General features: G+C 36.3%; 1 protein-coding gene and 1 long non-coding RNA gene across 2 annotated transcripts; one reads left to right on the top strand and one right to left on the bottom strand.

The window, feature by feature from the left end:
• The first annotated feature begins 590 nt into the window (after positions 1-590).
• LOC113634308 (tumor necrosis factor receptor superfamily member 14-like) lies at positions 591-16,692 on the top strand. The gene is made up of 8 exons (XM_047800354.1): positions 591-715; positions 12,999-13,380; positions 13,531-13,656; positions 13,778-13,933; positions 14,024-14,111; positions 14,805-14,977; positions 15,087-15,145; positions 15,430-16,692. Exons 2-7 carry the CDS (start codon positions 13,251-13,253, stop codon positions 15,095-15,097), a joined length of 684 nt encoding a protein of 227 aa, XP_047656310.1. The 5' UTR covers positions 591-715; positions 12,999-13,250; the 3' UTR covers positions 15,098-15,145; positions 15,430-16,692.
• A 9,031-nt stretch (positions 16,693-25,723) lies between these two features.
• LOC125138564 lies at positions 25,724-26,788 on the bottom strand. Its single transcript, XR_007137784.1, has 2 exons — positions 26,727-26,788; positions 25,724-26,513 (listed from the first exon to the last, which is right to left on the bottom strand). It is a non-coding gene; the product is annotated as an uncharacterized LOC125138564 (long non-coding RNA).

Raw genomic sequence — 26,788 nt, 5'->3', positions numbered from 1 at the left:
TAAATGAAAACTATTTGCTGAAATGAAAAGGGTATACATACTTTATATATATATATTAATTAAATTAAATTTTATATTAAATTTTATTTTTTACATTTGTAATACATATCATACATACATCATACATACATACATATATATATATATATATATACACACACACACACACGTGTATATATATATATATATATATATATATATATATATATATATATATATATATATATATATATATATATATATATAATATTATGAATTTGCTGGTCATTTTGGAAAAAACCCACAAAAATCGTAGAATACAGTTACTGTGACTGATACTGAATATGTAATGCAAATGTAAAAAATAAAATTTAAATGCAAATACATTGAATGATTATAAACATGGTATTTTGCCTGTTAATGCCTGCAGTGCAGTGCAGAAAATGATATGACAACAATAAGGTCTAAATGTAACTGGCCCCTCTAACAATACAACTCGCCCCAGCTTGGCCCCCCCAGTTGAAATGTTCACTGCCCCCTCCAGGCAGTCCCTTTTGCCCTTGCTCATGAGAAAAAACTGAGGAAGGCGCATTTTTACAGAACAGAAAGCACAAGACACTCCCTGCTCAACAGACAGACTTTGTTACTAAACGACAGCGTTTTAAAAATGAACTACAAGAAACAGGGCGTCAGTAGCAGCTTCTCTTCATTAATTTCTCCAGGAGACGACAAAACTGTAAGATTATAATTTACTACTAACTGACAGTGTATTTGTATTTTAAAGATTACAATAACATGTCTTATTTATATTATATGATGACAGATAAATAGCAGGTAAAACTTTTTGGCAAAATCTTTAAAACATTATCAAAACTCACTTAATGACAAATATTGCCTCTGAATTACAAACCAAAAAAGGCACAAACTATTATTTTCATTATTGTATTAAATATAAAAATAAGTCAATGTACATTTTAAGTAATAAAATTATTTAATACTTTATAAAACATTTCAACATTTCAAAGTCTGATGGAATGTTATAAAACATTCCATCAGACTTCTCACACTGTTTTGCACACTTTTCTGCTGTTTTTGCACATACTGTCCACATGCACATATTGTACAATATCTCAGCCATTTCGCACATACTATACAATATTTCAGTCATCTGCTGTTTTTTGCACAACTCTATATATAATCCAAAGGATCTTCTGCTAAGAAACTATATTCATTCTTTTACTGCATGAAATATTGTTTGAACATTCAGTATTTACACCGGTCGTTCGGCGCTGTTTCTGTTACTGTTTATTGTCTTTTGTGTATTGCATTTTTTGTACTTTTTGTATTGTCTTGTAACTTAATGTCTGCACTGTCTTTTGTTCTGCACTGTCTTTTGTCCTGCACTGTCTTGTTTGTCTTGTCCTGCACTGTTTACACCAGGTTGCACAGTTGCACTTTATGTGGCTAAGACTACTTACATGTCCTTAGCCCTGTCTTTGTTTTATGTAGCACCTTGATCCTGGAGAAACGTTGTCTCATTTCACTGTGTAATGCAACAGCTATATATGGTTGAAATGACAATAAAAGCTTCTTGACTTGACTTGAGTTGACTAGCAAGCTGACAGCTGACATGCACGTTTTTGTTGTCTGCATACCTTTTTCTTTTAGATTACCTTAGATAAAATACTACAAAAGATTAGCTATGATAGAGGTGAATGGCAAATACTGTAGTTAAAACAAGTAGTTAAACATGAACAATGTTAAGTGTCAAAGTTACTTTTGAAGATTTAAAATGCTTTAAAAAGAAAGTATTAGAAAAGCCTACAGAATACAAAGGTCAAAGGTTTCTGTTGGATTCTTTGTTTGCTTTTTTTTTTATCCAAGATCTAGGCAAACAATATTCAAAAGTAATAAATATAAGGCTTAGTATGGCAGCTGAAAAGTCCGAAATGAATGAATACTTTGTGAAGATGTAGTGACAGTGCTTATGTGTGTGTGAAGGTGACTGAGTCCAGGGGCCTTTTTCAGAAAGGAGATTAAGTGAAAACTCTGAGTATAGCACTATTCGGACGGGACTAGATTTACAGAGGGTCGTTAGAGAAATTTCAGTTTCACAGACGTACTTTGTGATTTTAATCCCGTCCGAATCTGCCATGTCTGTCTTTTTCTCACACTACCTGTGTAAAAATTCCAGAGCAAATTACCTACTGTTTTTCAGCAAACTCGGCGCTTCTCTGAGAAATCTAATCCCGTCTGAATGCGAATGTCTGTGATTGCCGGAAATGTTTTTTCCAGAACGCGTTTTCTTGTCTGTTTTGATCAACGTGAACTACTGTATTAACTCTAGCGCACCGGTATTCAGGTTTCTGCTTTCTGCACACCAATAATGGATGTAAATGTGTTTGTTACCCTGCGAAGAAAAAAAAAAAAAAAAAAAAGATGAGCCAAATCATGTAAATTGTTAAGACTGGCTCCTGTAATATCAGTTTTAGGTATCAGTTTTTCATTTCCATAGTCAATTGCATAACGTGAAAATGACATAACATATTTATTCCAGTGAGTTTATAAGAAGTTCTATATAAAACCATATGATGATAAACATTTTTTGCATTTGTTTTTTAAAATTATTTTTAATATTCTTATAATGTGTATAATATTTTTAAACACTTAACAGGTTAGGATGTTTACATTTTAAAGTGCTTAAATGTAAATTTACTTAATTTCAAAATACATTTGATCATATTTTATCACGTATGACCATACGCAATCCACGAATTCTGGACATGTGGTATTGTGCAACGTCCACATGTAAAACACAGACACTCCTACCTCCGTAATAAACACAGAGATGTTAGTCCCGTCCGAATCCATACATGAAATGACAGACGTCGGCTGAAAAAAATTCTAACTCTTAACGACCCACTGTAAATCTAGTCCTGTCCGAATAGTGCTTATGTTAACCCTGAAATGAGGGAAACTCTGGGTTTTCCGTTTCAGAAAGGGAGGTATGTTAAACGCGAGATAGCAGGTTAAGTTAAGCCCGTTTCTGAAAGAGAGGTAACTTATACTCAGTTACTTACCATAGTAACTTACTCTGTGAACCTAACCTGGTCGGGAGCAGGTTTTCTTCCGTAAACTCCAGAGTTTAGTAGGGCTCTTCCCTTTTTTTTATTATTTAAAGAGGAAGCGATGCAGTGGTGTAGTCAACGTGATACGCAGGTATACGCCGTATACCCACTAGGAAATGCCAAGGATTTCCGTATACCCACTTAAAAAGCGTGAGGATACGTAACTATCGTTTTGTGACAGAACTTTCATTTATAAATTCACCCCGTCTGTGTTGCGAACACAGACTGTTGCGATTGCGAATCACTAACTTTTTGGACCATTGGGGCTTCCGTGGCCTGTGACCTGATCTGACGTCACCTACCAAGGAGGAAAATTAGTTGCTTGGTGGTGTTTTGTGGCGCAAATTTGAAATAAACTAACTAATGTAAAAGAAGATATGAAACGAAAGCAGACTCAAACTACACCCTAAGTGTTTTCGGAAGCCTGCGCCTAAAGCTACAGCAGCTTCGGGTGACATTTCACCCACAGCCCGAGTACAAATGTATTTGGAAAGCTTTGTAAACTACCAGTTCATTCAGTTCATAATATTCTGCAATGAAAGAGTGTTGGTGATAAAACTGAACAAATGTTTATTGTTCACTCTTAAAATTGACAGCTGGTAAAACCTGTGCTCCAGGTCCCATATTCATATAACATTTAAGGCTAAATGTAGCTCATAAAGGTATAAAGTTCACCCAAAAATGAAAATTGTGTTATTTCCTCACCCTCGATTTGTTCCAAAACTGTATGAGTTTCTTTCTTCTGTTTAACACAAAATATGATATTTTGAAAAATGTTGGTAAATCAGACAGTTGGCAGCACCCATTGCCTTTCATAGTCTATATTTTTTCCTACTGTGAAAGTCAATGGGTGCTGCCAACTGTCTGATTACATTTAGCCTTAAATGTTATATGAATATGGGACCTGGAGCACAGGTTTTATCAGCTGACTGTCTTTTGTTGCTTATAATAAATTGGAATGTTGATAACACATAAGCAGTCTTTAATAATGCTCTCAATTACATGTAGATGCATATTTTATGCATTAGTGAGTGTGGTGGTGCCTATGGGGTGTCGCTCTAGGATGGGTGCGTATGAGGCTGGGGGGGGGGGTCACAGTATACTCACTACAAAAAACTAGACTACACCACTGAAGCGATGTTTAAACTAGAGTTCTTCACGGGTCCACTTAGATCCGAAAAACCGAGGCCCGACCCGAGCAGGCTCGGGTCTAAAAGTTTCACGTGTGCCTCGGACACGGCTCGGGTATAATAATAGCGGCATCGGGTCTCGGGTAATTTAAAATAAAGGTGTTTTTACCGAACGGACTTGAGAAGACCCGAACTACTGTATCTCGCGTGTGTGCATTGACTCGAGTCCTTTTCCAACCGGTCCTCTGTTTGCCAAGAACGCTTGCGACATCATGTGGCTGGCGATAAGCTAATTTTCGTTGAAACAGACCTGTCAATCAATCAATTTTGGATCCAAGCTGTAGAGGTTACTTTAGTGTAGAGTTATGCAACATTCGGGTCCAGTCGGGTTAAAAAAAAATTGCCGTCGGACTCGGGTCTAATTCTTTCGGGTTTGTCTCGGGTCGGGTCTTTATTTAAAAAAAAACCATATATATATGCACGTCGGGTTTGGGTAAAAAGTGCTTCGGGTCACTTCGGGTCAGGTACATTTTTTTAGTCCTGAGAAGACCTCTAGTTTAAACACCTCATTCATTGCACACATTTCAGTTATGCAGAGAGCAACAAAGTGAATGAAATGTTCTTTTATGGACGATCCTGTTGATGAAGAGGCTGTATTAATTCGTAGGGGGTTAAATTTACATCGGGAGAGGATTTTGAGGCCCAGAGTGGATGTTTTGTCATATCCCTATGCATTTTAATTGAGCGGTACCATTTTTCTTTACAGTCAATTAGATACATTCATAATCTCCAGAGGTGTTAAGTAACGAAGTATAAATACTTCGTTACTTTCTTAAGTAGAAATTTTGAGTATCTATACTTTAATAGAGCAATTATTTTTTAGCATACTTTTTACTTCTACTCCTTACATTTTCACGCAATTATCTGTACTTTCTATTCCTTACATTCTAAAAATAGCCTCATTACACCTATTTCATTTCGGCTTGTTTTCATTTCGGTTTGTCATCATTAAAAAGCCTATCAAGATAAATTGCACCATCCAGATAGAGTGAATTTGATTGTGGTTGGATGAGAAGTATTAAACATGTACCATTCCGACACCCTATTGGTTTGTACGGGACCCATCGCACCTGCACATGACACAAATCACGTGACACTTCAGTTACCAACGCTGGACATAGCCAAGTATGAAGGTGTCTCAAAACTCAATGGCTCAACAACCAGCACCAGCGAGGAAGTTGGTAGCCTGGAAGACCAACCAACCCTTATACATCCATGGCTGTACCTGGAAGAATGTTTTAAATGGTTGGATGGAAAAATAAGTCATTGCGCATGCGCTGTAAGCTACGCTCACCCAAATACCACTAGTTAATGGCTTTCAAAACCTCGCCGTCTAATTTAAAAAAGCATATTGAGGTAAGCTGAAATTTTGTTATCAGTGAATTATTAACAAATTTGACTTTAGCCATATGTTATCTGAGCTTAAATTATTGCTATATTTGTAAGTTAATTGTGCAAAGCTATAGTTTTTGTTATTATTAGTAGAATATTGACAATATTGTAGTGACCTAGTACTAATAATGATAAATTTGCAATGTTTGCTGTGGCAAATTTGGGTACATGCCAATGGTTTGCTTGCTACCAAAAGGCTATGATGCAAACTAGTTTGGTGGCTCGGTGTGAGATTTGAAATTCAACTTTAACCAAATGTTATCTGAGTTTATATTGTTACTGTATGCAATATTTGTAAGTTAATTGTGCAAAGCGATAATCTACAGCTGGTTGATAAGGTATATACTAAAGAAAGGCCACGTTCACACTGCAAGTCTTAATGCTCAATTCGGACATGCGCAAATGAACAATAACAATGACATCACACGCAGCACGCCATTCCGCTAAAAAGTTGGCAAGGTTATGGAAGAAGTATTGTATCATCTGGTGCAAGCAAACATATCATGTAATGCTATAATGTGATGTATTCAATGCAAACATTATGAGCTGGTTCACGTAACCACATTATATAACACTCTTAACACACACGTTAACAGTTACGTTTTTTGTCACGTTTTCGCCAGCGCAACAAAAAAAAAGGTTTCGCCGGCGCATAATTGTGACGAATGTCGATGTAGATTGACTTAAATGTCGCATCAAATCCGCCTTGGTTGTTCACACTGCGGCCACATTGAAAAAAATCAGATTTGTGTCTGATTCAGGACCACATATGGAAGTGGCTCAGATCTGATTTGAAAAAATCAGATCTGGGCCAGATTTGAGTGTTCACACTACTCCTGAAGAAGTCTGACCTAGTCACTTGACCCCCCAAAAAATCAGATTTGGGCCACTTTGGCCACGTTCACACTGCAGGTAAAAGTGGCCAAAACCGAGGTTTTTTTTTGTTTGTTTTTTTCTATATCGACATTCGTCAGAATTATGCGCCAGCGAAAACGTGACACAAACGTGACTGGTAACGTGTGTGTGTTAAGGGTGTTATATAAAGTGGTTACGTGAACCAGCTCATAATGTTTGCATTGAATACATCACATTATAGCATTACATGATATGTTTGCTTGCACCAGATGATACAATACTTCCTCCATAACCTCGCCAACTTTTTAGCGCAACGGCGTGCTGCATGTGACGTGATTGTTATTGTTTGTTTGCGCATGTGTGTCAGTTCGAAACAGCAAACAGTTCACTGATCTAGGCCACATTTTAAAAGGTAATGTGAACAAAAAAAATCAGATCTGAGCAAAATATCCGAATTGCGCATTAAGACTTGCAGTGTGAACGTGGCCTTTTACCTGCAGTGTGAACGTGGCCATAGTCATGATCTTGTCTGTGTATGAGAGTGCACGCACGCGCCTGTATGGGGCCCTATGGGTCCTTGTAAAGATGTAATAGGACCAACTATTAGCCAAATACCTGGGGTGCCCAGGAGACACAGAGGTACTGAAGTCCTTCCCAGCTGTGTGCCAGCTATCCCTTAAGCTTAATATGACTCTCCCAAGCTCAGCAGCCTGTGAAAGACTGTTTAGTGTTGCCGGGCCTGATCTTCAGGACAAGAAGAGCATGCATTGGCTCAAAGAACTTTGAGAACCAGCTGCTTTTGTGGATGAACAAAGCCTATTAGTAACTCTTTGTTGCATGTTGATTACCCTGTTGTTGTTTAAGTCCAATGTGTTTGTTTCAATAAAGGTTATTGATGACATGCTTCTGAAGTTTGACTTTTTGCACCATTACAATACTTATAGCCAACTAGTCATTGTATATACAGTCAAGCCCAAAATTATTCATACCCCTGGCAAATTATGACTTAGTTACTCTTATTCAACCAGCAAGTTTTTTCTTGATTAGAAACGACATAGGATATCTCCCAGAAGATAAGACGATGTACAAGAGGCATCATTGTGAAAATAATAAAATTCACCTTTTATTTACATTTGAACAAAAAGTGGCATGTCCAATATTATTCATACCCTTTGCAAACTGTGTCAATCTATGGGAAAAACAAAAGATCTATACCATTCCAAAAGGTCCAAGCTGTTTTAAAGCATCCTAATTACCCTGATTAATTGGGAACAGCTGTTTTAATCAACTCAACAGGTGAAAAACAGAAGCTCTCTGCTGTTGGTTTGTGGAAAGTCATGGCGAAAACAAAGGAGCTCACTGAGGACCTGACTGAGGACCTGTGCCTGCGCATTGTGGCTGCTCACAAGTCAGGAAAGGGCTATAAGACCTTATTTAAATGTTTTGAAGTTCCAGTGGCTACAGTGCAAAGTATTATTAAAAGATTCAAGACGTTCCGCACTGTGAAAAATCTCAGAGGATGTGGTCGGAAACCAAAAGTGACACCTCTGCTGGCCGGGAGGATAGTGAGAGAGGTAAAAAAAAAGAATCCAAGGATCACCACCAAGGCCATCATGATGAATCTGGGCTCTGCTAGTGGCAACATCTCAACGGACGGACATTGCACACCACTGGGTTCAACGGACGCAGACCAAGGAGGACACCACTTTTCCAGATAATGCACACACATGCCTGCTTGGCCTTTGTGAATGCTCATCTGGACAAAGAAGACTTCTGGTCTTCTGTTTTATAGTCAGATGAAACAAAAATTTAATTGTTTGGCCAAATTTGGCGTAAAAACGAGAAGCCTTCAACCCTAAGAACACAATCCCCACAGTCAAACATGGTGGTGGAAACCTAATGTTTTGGGATGTTTTTCAGCTGGTGGACTAGGGAACCTAATCACAGTAAACGGCACCATGAAAAAGGAGAAATACATCAAAATTCTCAAGAACATCAGGCAGTCTGCAGAGAAACTTGGCCTTGAGCACCAGTGGACATTTCAGCACGACAACGAACCAAAGCACACAGAAAATGCGGTGAAGAAATGGTTAGCAGACAAAAACATTAACGTTTTTCAGTGGCCCAGCCAGAGTCCTGACTTAAATCCGATTGAGAATGTAAGAAATTACAGAAATTGCACCCAAAATTCCACTCCAAGGTACACATCTAAAAGAGCTCATTCCTAAAAAGGTTCAAGTATCATAAGGTAATATGTTTAGGACTCTAAACGTATAAACCTGATTCATTTATAAATATGGGAACGGCAGCAGGACATCAAGGATCACCATGAACAAAGGGTTTACGTGACTGCGATTACCATTTAAATTGACTATTTGACTGATAACAATTGTAACAATAACAAGACAAGGTATACGTGATCGTGATTAACCTTTAAAGACATCTGGCTAGATAACAAGGTGTGACCCAGCCATTTGGGAGACACTCAGATCTTACGCTCAATACACCTTCAAAGTAGAATCTCATTTAAACTACAAAGAGGAAAACAGTATAAAATGTGTGAGCAGAATTTGCTTGGGGTTCGTGTTCTTTCTGACTCCATCAAACCCAAAGTACGCCATGTATTTTGTCACTGCTATGCTGGAATAAACTTCTTTTTCTCCATTAAGATCTTCAACATCATTGTCTTATTTTTACACAACGCATTTTTTTCTTACAATGGTGAGCCACCCAGCGACGGATTCCAAAAAAAAAAAAAAAAAAAAAAAGTGGGGAAAGGTAAGAAAAGTGGTATTTTCTTCTTTTATAATTCTGTTAAGATTCTAAAGTAACTGAATCAGCCCGATGCAGTGTGGCAGTTGAATTAGCTAAGTGTTTCTAAAGTAACTGAAACAGTGATAGTGTAAAGAGCCCGACGCACCGCGGCTCTGTAGAGTTTAAAGCAATAACTCGAGGTAGTATGGTGTTGTCTGACAGACTGTAACAGTGTTTTAAACTTACGTTTTAAGTCCATGTACTGTGGTTAAGTAAACGGTTAGGTTTAATGCAAAGAAACCCGACGTACTGTGGTTTTGTCAGACGTACTGTGACTGTGTTAAACTAACGGTTTAAGTCCAAAAGTGCTGTGGCTAAGAAGACTGTTTTTAAAATATAACAAAAACCCGACGTACTGTGGTTTTGTCTGACGAACTGTGACTGTGTTACATTTTAAACTGTTTGTGAGTTTGTGAGTGTTACTGTCTGTGACTGAAAGTGTTTGTGAGTGTTATTGTTTGAGTGTTACTGTTGGTGAGTGTTTGTGACTGTTTGAGAGTTGTGAGTGTTAAGTGTTACTGTAGTTGACCTTGAGGCCAGACGGAGTGTGTCTGTGTCCGAAGCAGTGAGACTTTTGAGGTCAAAAGCTCGACGTATTGTTCATTTGCGTCCTAAGTACTGAAGCTGTGAATAAATAGACTAACGGTTAACTAGGTATCTTGTTAAGTACATCGCTAAACACGGTTCTCAGGGAATGTTTGATGTAATAGAGAACATCGTGGATAAACCATATGAGTGGGCTATTTCTAAGTTTGAAAATGACCCTAAAATGCCCAAGAACATAAAAGGACAGATTGCCAATGCACTGCAAGCAGTTCTTGCATCGTACAAAGTAACTAATAAGACTTTAAATGCATTAAAGGCTGAAAACGAGCAACTGCAATCTAGACTAGATGATGGGATAATATCTAAAAGAGATCACCAGATGAGTGAAATACTCTGGAAAGAAGAAAAGATTAGGATGCAGAGTGAAATTGTACACCTTAGAACTAACAACAGCATGCTTAGTTCATCTGTGGACACGTTTTAAAATTAAAATTCCTTTTAAAAAATGGCACAACTGAAACTAGCACCAGTAAGACATCTTTATGTGGTATGTGGAGTAATCAAGTTCCTGACATGTTAGACAGTGATGGGAACTCAGAAAGAGATTCTCAGTCAGTCAGCAGTCAACACTCTGACTGTACAGTTAAGTTCCCCATGGCTCCAGTTCACTTAACTATGACTATGGGTGCTAATGAAGAAGAGGAGGAACCAATGACCTCTACTATGGTCGGAGGGTTTAATCCCAATGAGCTAGAAGCTGTGATTAAAAGTATTGGTAAATTTGATCCTGCCAAACAAAATCCATTAGACTTTCTAAAGGTTTTTGAGCTATATGCTGACTTTTACAAATTCACAGATGGTGATGCGTGTGTGTTGTTAACTGTGTGTTTGCCTGACACTTTGTCTGGAGCGTTAAATGAGAGAGTCAAAACTAGAACTGCCAATAAGTTAGAGAGGAGACAAGCACTGCTTGAAGTCCTAGGTGTAATGTCAGTTGACTGGGATAAAATATCTGATGTGCACATGAGGACAGGGGAGCAACCCATGGCATTTTCAGAGTGATTATTGGAGACATTTAAAACTTTCAGTGGCAATCCTGACATCACACCGAATGATGTCAGTTTTAAATCTGCTTTGATTAACAAATGTGACTCACTCACCCGTTCTGCTGTGTCGATGTTTGTAACCCATCTTTCTGATTATAACAACATCATCAAGAGATCAGGCCCCAAAACAGATTTACCTCATGACAGCAGCTGCCCAAAGCTGTCCCAAAGTGCTTATCTACAATGGATCGAGGTTCCGGTCTTGGTGAACCTTACAGCATGATCTCCAGACACAGATGAACAGTGTAACAGGAATGTATAAGGTCTTCTTGACAACAGCATTCCTGAGGTATCACAGTGATGTGGCAACCAGTTCATCACCTCCTCAGAGAACATCTTCAAGTAAATAATCTCAGGGATTGGAAAGGATTTGAAAAATTGTTTGAAAGGATCCTAAGCATGGACAATTTGGGAATATTACAGAAGAATGTATTAAAGAATGGACTTTAAGGACTGTTAGGTTTATCACACAGTTACCATTGCAAGTTTGAAAAACAACCATTATGTGGGGCACCCCACACTAATTATGAGGCTTGTGAAATCGATCTAACACATGTCCACAATAATTTTACAAGAGTAATAGTTTCGCACAGGAAAACATGTCACCACAACTCATGATCACTTTTCTATCTTTGTTAATGATAAACACATGATAACATTTTGTCCAATTAAGGTTACTTTACTTTGTATGATTCCAGAGACAGCTTGGTTCATAGGAAAATATTACTTTCCATATGTTAATTCCACACTCTACAGACAATGTCATTGAATCCAGCAGACAATTAGTCTTTGAGGAAGATGTACCAGAATTTGATTTTGATTTACCAAAATATATAATATGTTATTATATAATATGTTAATGTCATTATGTCATAATGCAAAGAAAAGACGACCATATTGTTACAGCTCAACAAGGTCTTGTGGGAAAAGATGTCTTGACTAAACAAATGCAAAGTGGTGATTTGGTTATTGCCTATTCTGATCTGATTTGGGATATAACTTTCAAAACTGCTGTTTGTGTATGCATCTCTCATTCTTTGTCAATGCATTATGTTATGTTGTATGTGTACTATATTGAAACGGCAAATTGCAGATAATTCAATGATCAATGTGGGACTTTCCCGTTGGCTGTGATGGTTTCTGTGTGTCTCTGCTCCAAACCCAAGTAATATTTTACATAGAACCAAATTTTAAGAAGAAAACCTGTGATATGTTTGCCTTATGGAATGGAGCTAAAACCAGTGTGCGTGAGGTGAAGTTCCGATGACGGGTAAGATTCTCTGAGGGCCGAAGGGGAACGACCTAAGGCAGGGCTTCGCCGACACTGGGCACCGGCCCAAAAAAATGTGAGGTGTGATCTGTATTAAGGAAGTGTATTTTTACACAACGCATTTTTTTCTTACAAGAATCTGTGGAGGGAGCTAAAGATCAGGGTGATGGCAAGGAGACCCTCCAACCTGAAAGAGTTGGAGCTCATCACTAAAGATGAATGGGCAAAAATACCAGTGGAGACATGCAAAAAGTTGGTCAGCAATTATAGCAAGTGTTTGATTGCTGTAATAGCCAATAAAGGCTTTTCTATTGACTATTGAGAAGGGTATGAATAATTTTGGACATGCCACTTTTTGTTCAAATGTAAATAAAAGATGAGTAATAATTTTTTCCCAAAATGATGCCTCTTGTACATCATCTTATCTTCTGGGAGATGCCTGTGTCAATCAAATCAAGAAAAAACTTGCTGATTGAATAAAAGTAACTTTAAGTCAGAATTTGCCAGGGGTATGAATAATTTCGGGCTATATATTTTTTTCTACTTTGTCACATTGAGCTTTTGCCTTTGTTTAAGTGAAAGTAAAACTGGTGCATTTTTTTCTTCAAACCAATTGTTTAAACATGTTCTGGATTCTTTGCTGGATATTGAAGACAGTGCTGTTTTTACATGACAGAATTCCTTTCTATATCCTGAAATTTCTGCTTTCCTTTTTCAGATTCTTCTTCAATAAATCTGAATGCTTGACAAAACTCCAGAAAGTCCGAAGCAGCTGTAAAATGATCCATAAGAGGCATCAAGAAATCGCTGCAGAACTGAAACTTCTAAATAAACCAGAATATGTCTGCCTTCATTAAGAAACAGACTTGACTGGAAACAGATGACCTGAACACTAAGGAGTGTGGCAGGCCATAAAGTCAGAGGAGGAAACGTTTTCTTCTTTCTGAGAAGTCTCATCAGCACTTTCACAATGATTTCCAGTTTAAAACATACTTTTATTATTACTACTGTTTTCTTCCTGGATATTGAAATGTACATTTGCACATGTGCACGAGCTGAATATGAAATAGACGGAGAATGCTGTCCCATGTGTCCACCAGGTAATGAGATTTACTATAGAATTTTGCTCTTGATATATATGAAAATATGAATCAAGTACAAATTTGTCATGTACTAAAATGGTTAAATGCATTTGACCCCCTGAGAAAGTAACTGATTGATTGTTCAGCTCCTCTTTAATATATTTTTAGGAAGCTGTGTTTTTAGACATTGCACTGAATTCACCAGCACAACATGCAAACAATGTGTTGGTTTAACTTACACTGATGAACCCAACGGCCTTGCAAACTGCATTAGCTGTACGGTGTGTGATGTTGGTAAATATTTTAATTTGTAACAAAGCAATTTTTTATGTTGAATGGTATATTCAGTGTGTATTTGCATTATTGATTAAGAGTATTAAATATGTTCTGCATATTGTTTTTTTTTTTTTTACAGGACAGGGATTAAGAGTAAAAACGGCCTGTACACTGACTTCAGATACAGTTTGTGAGCCGCTGGAGGGATTTTACTGTACTGATGAATACAGTGTCAGCTGCAGATATGCAGTGGAACATACAAAATGTAGCCCCGGACAATACATAAAGCAGAAAGGTTGGTGTAATGTGCATTTATTATAGCATTTTAGCAGTCTGTAAATCACTGGGTTGCAGGATCTTAGATTATTTACTGTTTTGTTTGCAGGAACAGCATTAAAAGATGCTGAATGTACAGAGTGTGCAGATGGGACCTACTCCAATGGCTCCCTTCAAATTTGTAAACCACATTCATCGTGAGTGTATTAACTTTTTTAAATAATTCTTATTCTGAATTTCTGCTTTAATTATTCTGTGTAACATTTCTGGCCATCCACTTTTTCCAGTCATTTCCTCTGTATATTGATTAAAGAGTTTAAAGCATTGAACTAAATCAGCAAAAAGGAAAGGTACAAGATGAAACAAACTTGTACTTGAATTCAACTGAATTCATTTCAAATTTATTTGCATGGCACGTTTAACAATGGACATTATCTCAAAGCAGTTTTACAGAACTTAAACATAATACAAAAAGTTAAAGATTATTAAGATTAATATTATACAAATATTATATTATACTGCCTATAATAGGAATAAGCTGATTAATAACAGGTTAACATTTTTAGCAAAGATTGCACTTTATAATTTTCAGAATTCTTGTACATTTCACACTCATTAATATATGCACATTTCACTGTTACATCACTAATTACACTTTAAAAAAAAGACCTTACCAAACAGTAAATGCCTGTACACTAGCACATTCATACACTTAACTCAGCTAATCATGTATCTTGCACTATACTCTAGAGATTAAAAAAACTGAAGTTACTTTTTACTTAACATAGGGTGAAAATTTACAAATAATCATCCAAAAAATACCCAAAACTGTTTACCTTTCCAGCTAAAATGTGCCGATGTACATCACACATCTGTCTTTATTTTGACAGGTGTGAAGATTTTGAACTTACAGAAATAACAAAAGGGACAAATTCTTTGGATGTTGAATGTGGAAAAAAACTTCCAGTAGCTCTAATAGCTGGAGTCTCCCTAGTTATAGTGGTAGTTTTGGTTGGATTTCTTATTGCTATTGTGAGAATGCGAAGGAAATGCCAACTTGGAGGTAAGTTTCATATTAATCTAAGAATGGTGTTTAATTTGTCTTTTAAATGTTCTATTATTAAATTAGAATCTTTGGTAACATTTCTTTTCCAAACTGTCTCTTAAATCAGACAGTACTTAGAGGAAATCAAGACACGAGCCAGATGGAAGTGCTGCTTTATGTTTACAGGTAATATTTTTAAAATCTTCTATTCATACAACGTTTTTGTTTTCTCTTCTTTTTACAAAAGACATATTTACTTTACCAAAGCATGGGTAAGAGGCAATATGAGATCTAGTATGCAGAATGTGTATTCAGAACAAAATGATCTATTATTTTATTTGTTAACTATAAATAATTCTTTTTTCTTATATATTTTGATAAATCTGGCTAACACTAGAAGAGATTTTATTACTGTACCTCTAGTGGTATCTTTACATCTTTCATTTCTATCATCTTTCTTCTTGTCTTAGAAAGGAGACATGTGTTTTTAATCACACTGATCATGGGGCTTCTCCAGTTGAAGATGACCATGGAAAACAGTTATGTGATCCACTGGAGCAAGAGCTCACAAACATTAGAAGTGCTGTAATCTGATCGTGGATATTATTTCTTGAATCATGCATGGGATGGTAAAACATATTCAGGGCAACTTTTCTTTAACGCAGATGAACAACATCTTTCTTCATTAAAGAAAAAAATTAAAAAAGGCTTCTTGAAACATGTAGGGACTAATAGACCAACTGTTTTGACCTGTTTCAGTCATATTTATGACCATCAGTTTTGACCACTTGAATGGAACCAATGCATGCAAACTTGTATATAGAGATCCGCAGTCAGCACAGATGTTGCCATTGTAATATCTAACAATAGCAGACATTTGCATTTAATCCACAGTCCATCTCAATACAGTATACCAGTGAGAGTCTGATGGTTGTAAAGTGTCCTGTTTGTACTTCGTAGCCGGATGGGCTGACAAAATGAAAATTAAAAATACATTTTCTCAACTCTGTCCTGGTAAGGCAACAGCTCAATTCATCAAATTTTATAAATAGAGCCAATTTGGTTTGGCAAAGTTACAAGCTAAACCCCAGTGAATTGTGTAGCATAGGTGGATAATGAGGAGCTCTTTTCCAAAACGCTATAAATCCATTTTAATAGTTTTTATGAAAATGACTTTTTTACCTAGACCCACACTTTTTTTTTTATATTCAATGTATCCTGTTAAAATGGTCTGTTGGCTCAGTCTGAACATGTTAAACAGTGATTGCTAAATGAAACAACAATTTTGTTTCTTTTTATTTTTTGCCAAAACGCTATAAATCCATCCTTTATTGGAAACATGCAACATATGACATCATGGAAACAAATAACTTCCAAATAAAATACATAGTAACATAAAATACATAGTAAAAAATAAATATTTTTAATTTCAGGTTTCAATATTGTCCACCACATAAAACAAATAATTTAAAAATAACACACAAACAACACTAATTAAATAAATATACAACAATGTTAACAATAAATTCCAATCACTTAGTAACCCATTTAAGCTATACTGTACAAAGAGTAACGATAGTAATGATAATATTCAACAGGCAACTTATTTAGTAATACATTCAAAGTCATTTTTTTAGGTTCACAACACAGCAAAATGACATGACAAACTGTTTTTTTTTTTTTTTTTTTTTTTGGAAAAGAGCTCTTCATATGTAGATTTGAAATATTTATTTCACTCATTAAAATGCAAATCAATGTATACCTTTTTTGATATGCTTTTTTCTGGATTTCTTTTTTGTTATTCTGTCTCTCACTGTTTGTAGACTGACTGTCAGTGGGCAAACGGACAAAATCAGCACCCTAGCAATTATAACTGCACTTGACAGAATGGAGGGTTTTGGTGGTATCCAAATTCTCAGTTGATAGCTGGTAAAAAAAAAATATTTTCAACAGTTATTGTTGCATCCCACAGACCAGCAGACTGAATGCATATTGATACCATTCAGACACTTATGATGAATCGGTAAGACATAACTATGGAAGCATGCTCATACAATGAGGTCACTTCCCGCAGTAACATCAGCACTCGATTATCTACATTGTCTACAAGAAAATTTGCTTTGAAATACAATGTGTACAAAGGGTACACTGCAGCTGTTTTTGCTGATTACACATTCACTTCTGTGACTTGCTAAGAGTGTAAGCTGTAATTGTGAAACACCACTCATAACCCTTCTGCAGACCTCGTCTGAATTCCTATGCAAATATTTTTAGCCTTTTTTGTCTAACTTGTTTACAACATAACACATATTTTGGAAAAAAAAATATTTGGTATAATAAACCTCATTAATATACAAAAATGCCTCATTTTCTAGTAAAAACAAAACAGATCTTGAATTATTTTCACTTTAGAGGCACAAATGTCAATGCACAATTACAGGCTGGTATATTTCAGCCAGGAGATTGTTTTGAAACCATTTTGACCATTTTTAATGTCAGTAAATAATAAAACCTGTTTTTTTCCAGGTCAAATTGACTTGAATGCTTATAAATAAGAAAAATATACAATTAGTTTAGTTTATTAATTTATAAAGGACATTTAAAAACAACAGCCGTTGCAGCCAAAGTGCTGTACATCGAGTAAAAACAAACGAACTGTGCAAAAATAAAAACACAATCCAAAAAAAAAAAACCTTCAAACAGAGTTAAAACAGAGTAAAAGTGGGTTTTTAAAGCAGATTTAAACAATGAGACAGTGGTAGCAGATCTTAAATGAAGAGGGAGATTGTTCCACAACTTTGGAGCTACCGTAGCAAAAGCCCGATCGCCCTTAGTTTTAAAATGTGCACGAGGTACCGAGAGAAGTAATTGATTAGAGGACCGAAGAGATCTGGGGTAGGGTACGGAGTGAGGAGGTCACAAATATACTGGGGAGCACAACCATGTAAAGCTTTAAAAACAAAGTAAAATCTTAAAATCAATACGGAACTTAACCAGGAGCCAGTGTAATGAGGCAAGTACTGGGGTAATGTGCTCACGTTTTCTGGTGCCAGTCAGTAATCTCGCTGCCGCATTTTGTACCAGTTGTAGACGGTCGAGAGATGAATTAGGCAAGCCAAAATAAAGAGTTACAGTAATCCAATCTCGAGGTTATAAAAGCATGAATTACAGTCTGTAGGTCCTTCATAGAAAGCATCTTCTTGATTTTAGCAATTGATCTTAGTTGAAAAAAGCTGCTTTTCACAACAGTGCTAATCTGTTTATCAAAAGACAGCATAGGATCAATTATCACCATTCTGTGTGATCAGCTTACATTTGTGAACTATTTACACTTACAGTATGTCTATTTTGCCTACCAGATGCCATCTGATCACCCAAAAACAGGCTACACACACACACACACACCACTCAAGCACAGAGTGTAGCATCATTTTGGTAGATCATATTTTGCCATCTGCTAGGCAAAGGTACATCAAAAGTGAGAAATATTTACAAATGTGTAGCTTTTTTTCTGGAGGCCTAATGAAATGCAATGCCCAATTTGTGTGAGTGTGAGTGAGTGGGTGCACATGTGTGTGTGCGCGTGTGTGTGTACGTGTGTGTGAAATGTTTACAAATGTGTAGCTTTTGTTTTGTCTGGAGGCCAACTAAAATGCAGTGCCCAATGCTTTGAACAGTGTTTGAATGTGTGTGTGTAGCATAATTTCGGTAGATCATATTCTGCCCTCTGCTAGGCAAAGGCATATCAAAAGTGTGAAATATTTCTATTTTTATGGAGGCCTAATGAAATGCAATCTCCAATTTGTGTGTGTGTGGGTGTGTGTGTTAGTGGACATTTTATGTGTGCATTTTTGTGTCTGTATGTATGTTCACTGCACATGAAAATCTGAATCTTTCATCTGAAAATAGACAAAATTAATTTTACTTGCCAAGTTCATAATTTGGAACAATCCTGGTAAATAGTGGAAGGAAACCCAAGTTATGACACATTACACTTTCCAGATCAAATAGACCCCAGGTCTGCAGAAGGGTTAACCATGACGCTAACTAACACGCATTACAAACTGTACACTGTTTCTGGTATATACTGTTGTGCATATTGAAAATATGTCTGTCAAGTACTAATAATGTTGTCTATTGTATATATTTTTGTAATGTTTGTAATGTAAAATAATCTTAATTATAAATCTATATGGTATAACAGAACATACTGTTTCCTTTTTTGGCCATATACTGTATGAGTCTTTGCATACTAGAATTTATCTGCACAACTTAACAAGCAAATTAAGACTGCAGTTTAAATTATGTAATTTATATTTTATTATTAATTCCGATGTGAAAATTAATTGAAGCTCTTGACTTGCATATGAATGATTGTGTGTGTCCAAACCACTCAGAACCAAAGGACCACCTCTTGTGCAGATAGGCTAATGTTTTTTTATTCTTAGTCCCGTGTGCAATAATATTCTATGGCAGGGGAAATAAATAAAAAGAACTTGACTTTGCCCCTGCACTCTTTAACAAGTCCTGTTAATAGAAAAAGTTTTTCATTCCATTCCACATTAATGTTTATTTATTTTTATTTATGTTTTATGGTATTAATGTTTATTAATATTTTGATTATATATACACGTGAGCATTGCCGATTATCCTATACGTTTAGTACTAGGACAAAACCATATGTTAATAAGGCTACAGGTCTTTAGTCATAAACACAAATCAGAATAATAAAATTACTACCCATTTATAAATTACTTAATTCAATCACATAGTTCTATATAAATTTTTTCTTTATAGTTTTCAGAATACAAAGTGGTTTTTTGTTTTTTTTTATTTTTACAAATAACTGGGTCCGCAGAGCCCCAAAGGTGGATGTCAGTACTGTGCAGCTTGATGAAAAAGCTTCGAGGAATGACATATTTCACCATCAATAAATCTATTGATCCGTCACGAAATGGAACGGTGTGTGTAATTACAGAAATTTTTAATAAATATAATTTTAATAAATGTGGAATAAATAAAAGGACTAAAAATTAGAGCACAACCGGCTAAGGCACAGTAGAAAAACTTGAAACCACAAACACGGATAGACTTCAACATACAATGTATAGTGCTTCAACACCTAAAGGAGTAAACAGACAACCATCTACAGCTTTTCCCTCAATAATTCACTGAGAAGAGGTTGATTTCCGTGGAAACCTGAAATAGGACAGGATGTATGTTTAATCTTAAATCTAAAATGGGAAGTCAAGGTAATAGTGTTGTCAAGATGAGGCTTTCTGAATAAGGAAGTTAAATGTATCGGGAAATGTTTAATTTCTTTTACAAATAGCTTTATCTATTTTTTTAAATGCCAAAAAAAATGAGAAGGTGACGCAGATGTTCTGTGAGGATATAAACAAAATACGCCTAGCCAAAATGTTCAAACCCAAAAGATTATGGCGAAAGTACATTTTATACTACAACAGTTTTATATGCATATTCAAACTCACTTGACTGTTTATCACGTTCTAATTATTACGCTTATAAATGTGGAAGAAATAATGATGTATTCATGTTTGATTTTTTTAAATTTTATTATTTTAGAAATAATTGTTTGCAGTTTATTGGAAAATATACATTTTTAGAAGATAGTTGGAAAAGGTACTTATTGTGGACTTATTATAATGGAACTATGAAAATCTAAACGTTTGCATATTTATCAATAATTAACAGATTATTCACACTTACTAAATTAACATTAACCAAATTAAATACATTTTGATGATTAACAACTTTAAATAATAAATAATAGCTCTTGAATGGTAAAGCATATTGAAACATAACTGAGAATTACTTACAGGAGGGAAATGGTAGCTTAATAGTGGAGATGTTGGACTACAGGTTAAAAGTTTAAATCCCAGCACCAACAAGCTGCCACTGCTGAGTCCATAAGTGAGGTCCTTACCCATCCTCTGCTCAGCTGTATAAATCCCTTGGATAATGACATCTGCCAAATTCTGTATATGTACATTTTGTGGCATTTAAACGAGTATGCTCTCTCTGCTCTCTTCCTGATGATTACACTGCAACAATATTACCGTCATGTGCATGACTTTTGTCACATTTCTCCATATTTTGCTTCCCTTTTATGTGTAATGTTCACTGTGACCTGCTGAAGTCCATGTTAAATTTTCCTCAATTCTATTTTGTGGTCACCTCTTCCACCACTTCATATTAAACGAGAGTCTTCCATTTTCCTTGCAACCTTAGTTCTGCTTAACATTATAAATCATTAAAATACAGATTGAAAAATGTTGTTGCTGTGGTAATTTATTACACATTACTTTTCACTGCAGCTAGTTACTTGGACTTGAATTTTTTTTTAATTTTTATTTTTTTTTATGTTAATCTGAATTTACATGCAACATATCAGAGATATGGCTTTGATATGTAAGTTTTGCAGAGAATCAATATTAATTTGTTAGTGTCAGCTTTATACCGCTGTGTTAGATGTGACAAACACAACATCAACAATGGCGGATTTTGATTTACTGTTAATGCTCATGGCTTCGCGAACCTACATTGGCATCTGAACTCGGCAAATCCAACGTGTACGTGCAGCTCCATGTAATCTGTATAATCGGAGGTTGCAATCGAGAAAGTGCATAACATTATTTTATCATTAACACAGAAAAAGTTAGCCTTAGCATGTAGCTACCTAATATCATGTGTGCTGATAATTGATCATATTGTGGTAAAGTAAAAGTGCATCAAACATTGGTATACTTAAAGGTGCAGTGCACAATGTTTGAAAAATGCTTCAGAAAACTGAGTCGGGTTGACAAACAAAACAAACGTGTAGTCAATTAGCAGAAAGGGGCGTGTCTTGTCAATATGCGGAGTAGAGAGTGTTCACACTAAAAAACACTGGGTTGTTTTTTCAAACCAAATGCTGGGTTGAGACCACTTGGTAGGACTTTAGGCTGTTTTAACCCAAGTTTGGGTTGAAAATTGTCTTGAGCTATAACCCAGCGGTGCTGGTTGGGAACACGGACGTGAAAGGGAGCATGCACATCAACATGAAAATCGGACGACACCAGTGCGAGAAGCCGCCATTTTCTTTGCGTCTTCAGATAAAAGCGAGTGAAATTCTTTCTGGAATGTAAGTTGCCATAAAAAAATTCAATTCAATTCAAGTTTATTTGTATAGTGCTTTTTACAATAGACATTGTCTCAAAGCAGCTTTACAGAACATAAACATAGAGCAGAAGGTAAACATAATTAATGATAAAGGAAATAACAAATAATAAAAGTAAAAGAATTGACAGAATAAAAAATTCTAGATTATTATTAGATATATATAGTTCACAATGTGTATGTATTTATTCCCCTATGAGCAAGTCTGAGGTGACTCAGGCAGCAGTGGCAAGGAAAAACTCCCTTAAATTGGTAAAGGAAGAAACCTTGAGAGGAACCGGACTCAAGGGGGAACCCATCCTCATATGGGTGACACTGGGGGTGTGATTGTAATGTACAGTCAGTTAAATTTTGTATTGGTGTAAGGATCATGGACTTCGGATCTTCTTAGTATCACAGAGTCTAACTGGAGATGTCTCAGGATTCTTAGAGTCGGCCTCGGCTAAGTGGACGTCCAAAGGCTTCGTCCCACAGAGGACGTTGGGAGCTGGTACAGTGTCTGGATGCCTCGGGATGGGTACAAAGAGAGAAGTAGTGGAAAGGGATTAACATATCTGCTGTTCATAAAAATGTGCAGGTCTGATGTACTAATGCATGATACTATAGGATGTATTATGTGTACGCCTGACTAAAGAGATGAGTTTTTAATCTACGATTAAACTGGGAAAGTGTGTCTGCGCCCCGAACACTATCAGGAAGACTATTCCAAAGTTTGGGAGCTAGATAAGAAAACGCTCTACCACCTTTAGTAGACTTAGATATTCTGGGAACTACCAAAAGTCCTGAGTTTTGTGATCTCAGAGAGCATGAAGGATTGTAACGTGATAGAAGACTAGTTAGATACATGGGAGCTAAACCATTAAGAGCCTTGTATGTAAGTAGCAGCAGTTTGTAGTCAATTCTAAACTTAACAGGTAGCCAGTGTAGAGATGATAAAATTGGGGTTATATGGTCATACTTTCTTGTCCTAGTGAGAACTCTGGCAGCTGCATTTTGGACTAACTGTAACCTATTTATTAAAGATGCAGGACAACCACATAGTAATGCATTACAATAGTCCAGTCTAGAGGTCAAAAAATCCGCTTTGCTGTATAAACTAATGTTATATGTGCAACTTAGGCTTTCAGTCAGTTAAAGTGAGATTACCTCACGGCCGTGACAGCCGTGCTCCGACTCACCACAGATCCCAGATCAGTGAGCAGGAGAGCGCACTTGGCATCTTCATCAGAGCTTGGAAGGAATAAGGTGAATGTTTTTTAAATATTACTTTTGTACATGTTAAATCTTCTTTATTATGAATGATTTCTGTGTTCGATATGATTTTGATACGGCGGAGTTTACTTGATGGTAACATATTTTGTCAGGACATCCAGTTTCCCGCTCGGCTTCTACATTTTGTGTAGCTAACTTATCCGTGAGGTTTATTCAACAGCAAACAAGATTCATTCACTACGAGCATACTACATAATACATGTTTTTTTCAGGATTAAATTTATATTCCTATACTCCTGTAGAGCCTATGGTTAGTTTGAAACAAGTGGGAATGTCTGAGGTCAGCTCAGGCTAAATAAGGTTTGAAACTAAACATGTTCGACCGTCATTTTATTCGTGACACACCCAGGATATTTAGGACAATTTAGGAGCAATTCTTGGATAAAATGCCTTTTGACTGACATTAATATTTTCTATGTAATTAGTTGATGGCAGCAAGCACTGTTCCCTGGTGTTTCTACAGACTGTGGTGTATGGACTTCCAGGGAAGGAGACACCAGCAGTAAGAGTTCTGCGAGCATTCATTTTTGCAGACAAACTGTAAGTTATTATTTTGTTTTTTAATTATTAATTAAACTGTGTATATAAACTTTTATTATTATTATTGCAACCCTACTGCTTCATTGGATTCTGTGTTCTTTAACTTGTACACTGTTACATGAAATGTTTTCATATTTCACACATTTAATTGGAAGTAAATTTTCCTGACTGCAGTCAGTTTGATGCATGTTCATTATTCTAAATTCTTCTATTTTTCTTATACAACATCGCAATTACATTGCAATTGATGATTCTTTATTTGGGAAAGTCTGACTCTTAACTCTAAGGTTGTGGGTTTGAGCAAGGCACCAAACCCCTCCAACTGCTCCCCGGGCACTGCAGCCTAAATGGCTGCCCACTGCTCCGTGTGTATGTTCACTGTGTGTGTACACTTTGGATGGGTTAAACGCAGAGAACAAATTCTGAGTATGGGTCACCATACTTAGCCGTATGTCACATCACTTTCACTTTGCTGATGATTATTATATCTTAAGATATTGAGGTTTATGTAATTTATGAAATGTTTTCATATTAAATTTGTATTCTTAATGTAATTTTTCTGAGTGAGGTCAGTGAAGCATTTACTGTGATATTTGATACATTTTCATAGAATGCGAGCGTTTTACATGTCATGACGAAATCAGCTCCGTATATTAGACAGATTATGTATTAGATTTAAGGTTTGCAATTTTATCCTAGACATCCTTTACAAAAATAAGATAACGTGTATTAATAAAACGAAGGTCGACATTTTATTTAGACCACCTAAATTGCTTCCACATACTTCCGTGTTTCCCGTGGGCGGGGTTGGATTACCGAAGTAAACTGTAGATTCATTATTTTAATCACTTTAATTTCGGCGGAGAGAGTGTTCATTGCGCATGTCTGACAGTAGCAGAAAGGGGCAGTATTAGTGTAGCCTAACTAGGGTTGCCCACTAGGGTTGCCACCTTCAATACAGAAAAATAAGGGACACCTGCCGCAGCGGGGACCACACCCCTCGAGGCCACGATGACCACGTCCCGATGGCGTGCCAGTGGTGGTATATCATAACTTAAAACATGTATTCATAAAAATATTAAGATTGATACCAATGGACATTATAATAAGATATCTGCTATTGAAATCAGTGTGAACAGATGCACTCAGTCTCTCACTAAGTGGTCATATTAAATACACAGCTATGACAATAATAAATATACGCCAACAATATTTTATTAACTTATTATTAAATTAACAGATCCATAACTTAGTAATTATAACTTGCAAACTTGCAAAAGATCTTCCACGAACATCATGAACATAATAACATCAGTGGATGTATATCAGTGAATATCAGCGGACCAGAAGTAGTAGTGTGCAGTATTGAAGCATCTTTCATATGGATTTTCTGTCACTCTGACTCTGGCAAAAGAACCGGCGAGGCGGCCTCCCGCCCTCCTCTGACTCTGATTGGCCGTGATTCACGCCCGTAACCCTAAAAGAATCCAATCAAACCAACGATGGCAACGATATTACCCAATCAGGGGCAGAATAGGACGCGTCTCCACACAATGCGGGTGGGGTGATTTGCATGTTATGCTGTATAATGTGGACCTATGTAAAATACCTAGTACGATTTCAAAGGTGTGTAAGTTTCTATAACTGCAGCCCTGATAATAGGTCTAGCTGGCAGCTGCATGGTACATCACAGGTTTATATTAATAGCCATTTTTGCTCTACATAGCTGTTAAGAGGAACTGTGACGGTCAAGGCAACATCCGGAAGCCCATGAACAGTCTGAGACAGACCTTTATTTTCTGGCCAAAAAGGCAAAAAACAAACCTGCGCCCTTCTATTGTGTTGCACAAATACAGCATTATCTACATGCAGGATTAATAATAAAAATAAGTCTCATAAGTCAAACGAATTTTGGAAAAACTTCTGTAGAAGTAAAAATACTTTGCCCGAAATCACCACAAGTGTTTTAGCCATTTGCAGCGTCCACTCCTTAATGTTTACGTCACAGAAAGCACACGACACTGCTGAAGAGACGGACGTTATGTTAACTAAACGACAGCTTTTTAAAAACAAACTACAAGAAACACGGCGTCAGTAGCAACTTTTCTTCATTAGTTTCGCCAGTAGACGACAAAACTGTAAGAACCTAATTTACTAGTAACTGACAGTGTGTTTAAAGATTACAATAACATGTCTTATTTATATAATATATATAACATATATAACATATATAACATATATATATATATATATAACATTAAAACTCACTTAATGACATCTATTATGACTGTATTACAAACCGTGAAAGGCACAAACTATTATTTTCATTATTGTATTAAATATAAAAATAACTCAATGTATATTTAAAGTAATTAAAATATTTACTACATAAAACATTTCATTTCCAGGAGTGTAAACAGGAATCAGGTGAATGTGTTTGTGTTGCTGTGTTGGCAGGCAGAGTAGTCCTAGGTGTTAATGTTTGTAGGCCGAGGTGCATTATGGGAATTGGAGTTCAGTGCAGATTCTGGCATTTCTGTTACGGGTCGCCGTGCCGTGGCCACTAGGGGATGACCCAGAAACAAGCTTCAATTCAACTTTAAAGCATCAAATCCTCCAAAAACACGAAAAAACCTATTTACCTAGTAAAGTTTATACTCTCAATAATTTTTTAAGCCCACACACAAAGCACAATATGATTCACAGCCTTCATACAATTAGAAAAAAATTTTGGACAAAACTGACCTAGGTGGCGCAATACCGGTTTTTCCCTTACCTTTAGACGCGTCTCTTTCTTCACTGGGGTAATATATTCCAACACAAATAATCCACAAAAAT

This window comes from Tachysurus fulvidraco, chromosome 14 (genome assembly GCF_022655615.1).
Source record: "Tachysurus fulvidraco isolate hzauxx_2018 chromosome 14, HZAU_PFXX_2.0, whole genome shotgun sequence".
NCBI lineage: Eukaryota > Metazoa > Chordata > Actinopteri > Siluriformes > Bagridae > Tachysurus > Tachysurus fulvidraco.
Note: the sequence above shows the minus strand (reverse complement) of the source record. Positions and strands in the feature narration are given on the sequence as shown.

Coding starts and splice junctions, on each gene's coding strand:
- LOC113634308 (XM_047800354.1), top strand. CDS start 13,251: ATGATTTCCAGTTTAAAACATACTTTTATTATTACTACTGTTTTCTTC. Junction 13,381..13,530: donor CTGTCCCATGTGTCCACCAG/GTAATGAGATTT, acceptor ATATATTTTTAG/GAAGCTGTGTTTTTAGACAT. Junction 13,657..13,777: donor CTGTACGGTGTGTGATGTTG/GTAAATATTTTA, acceptor TTTTTTTTACAG/GACAGGGATTAAGAGTAAAA.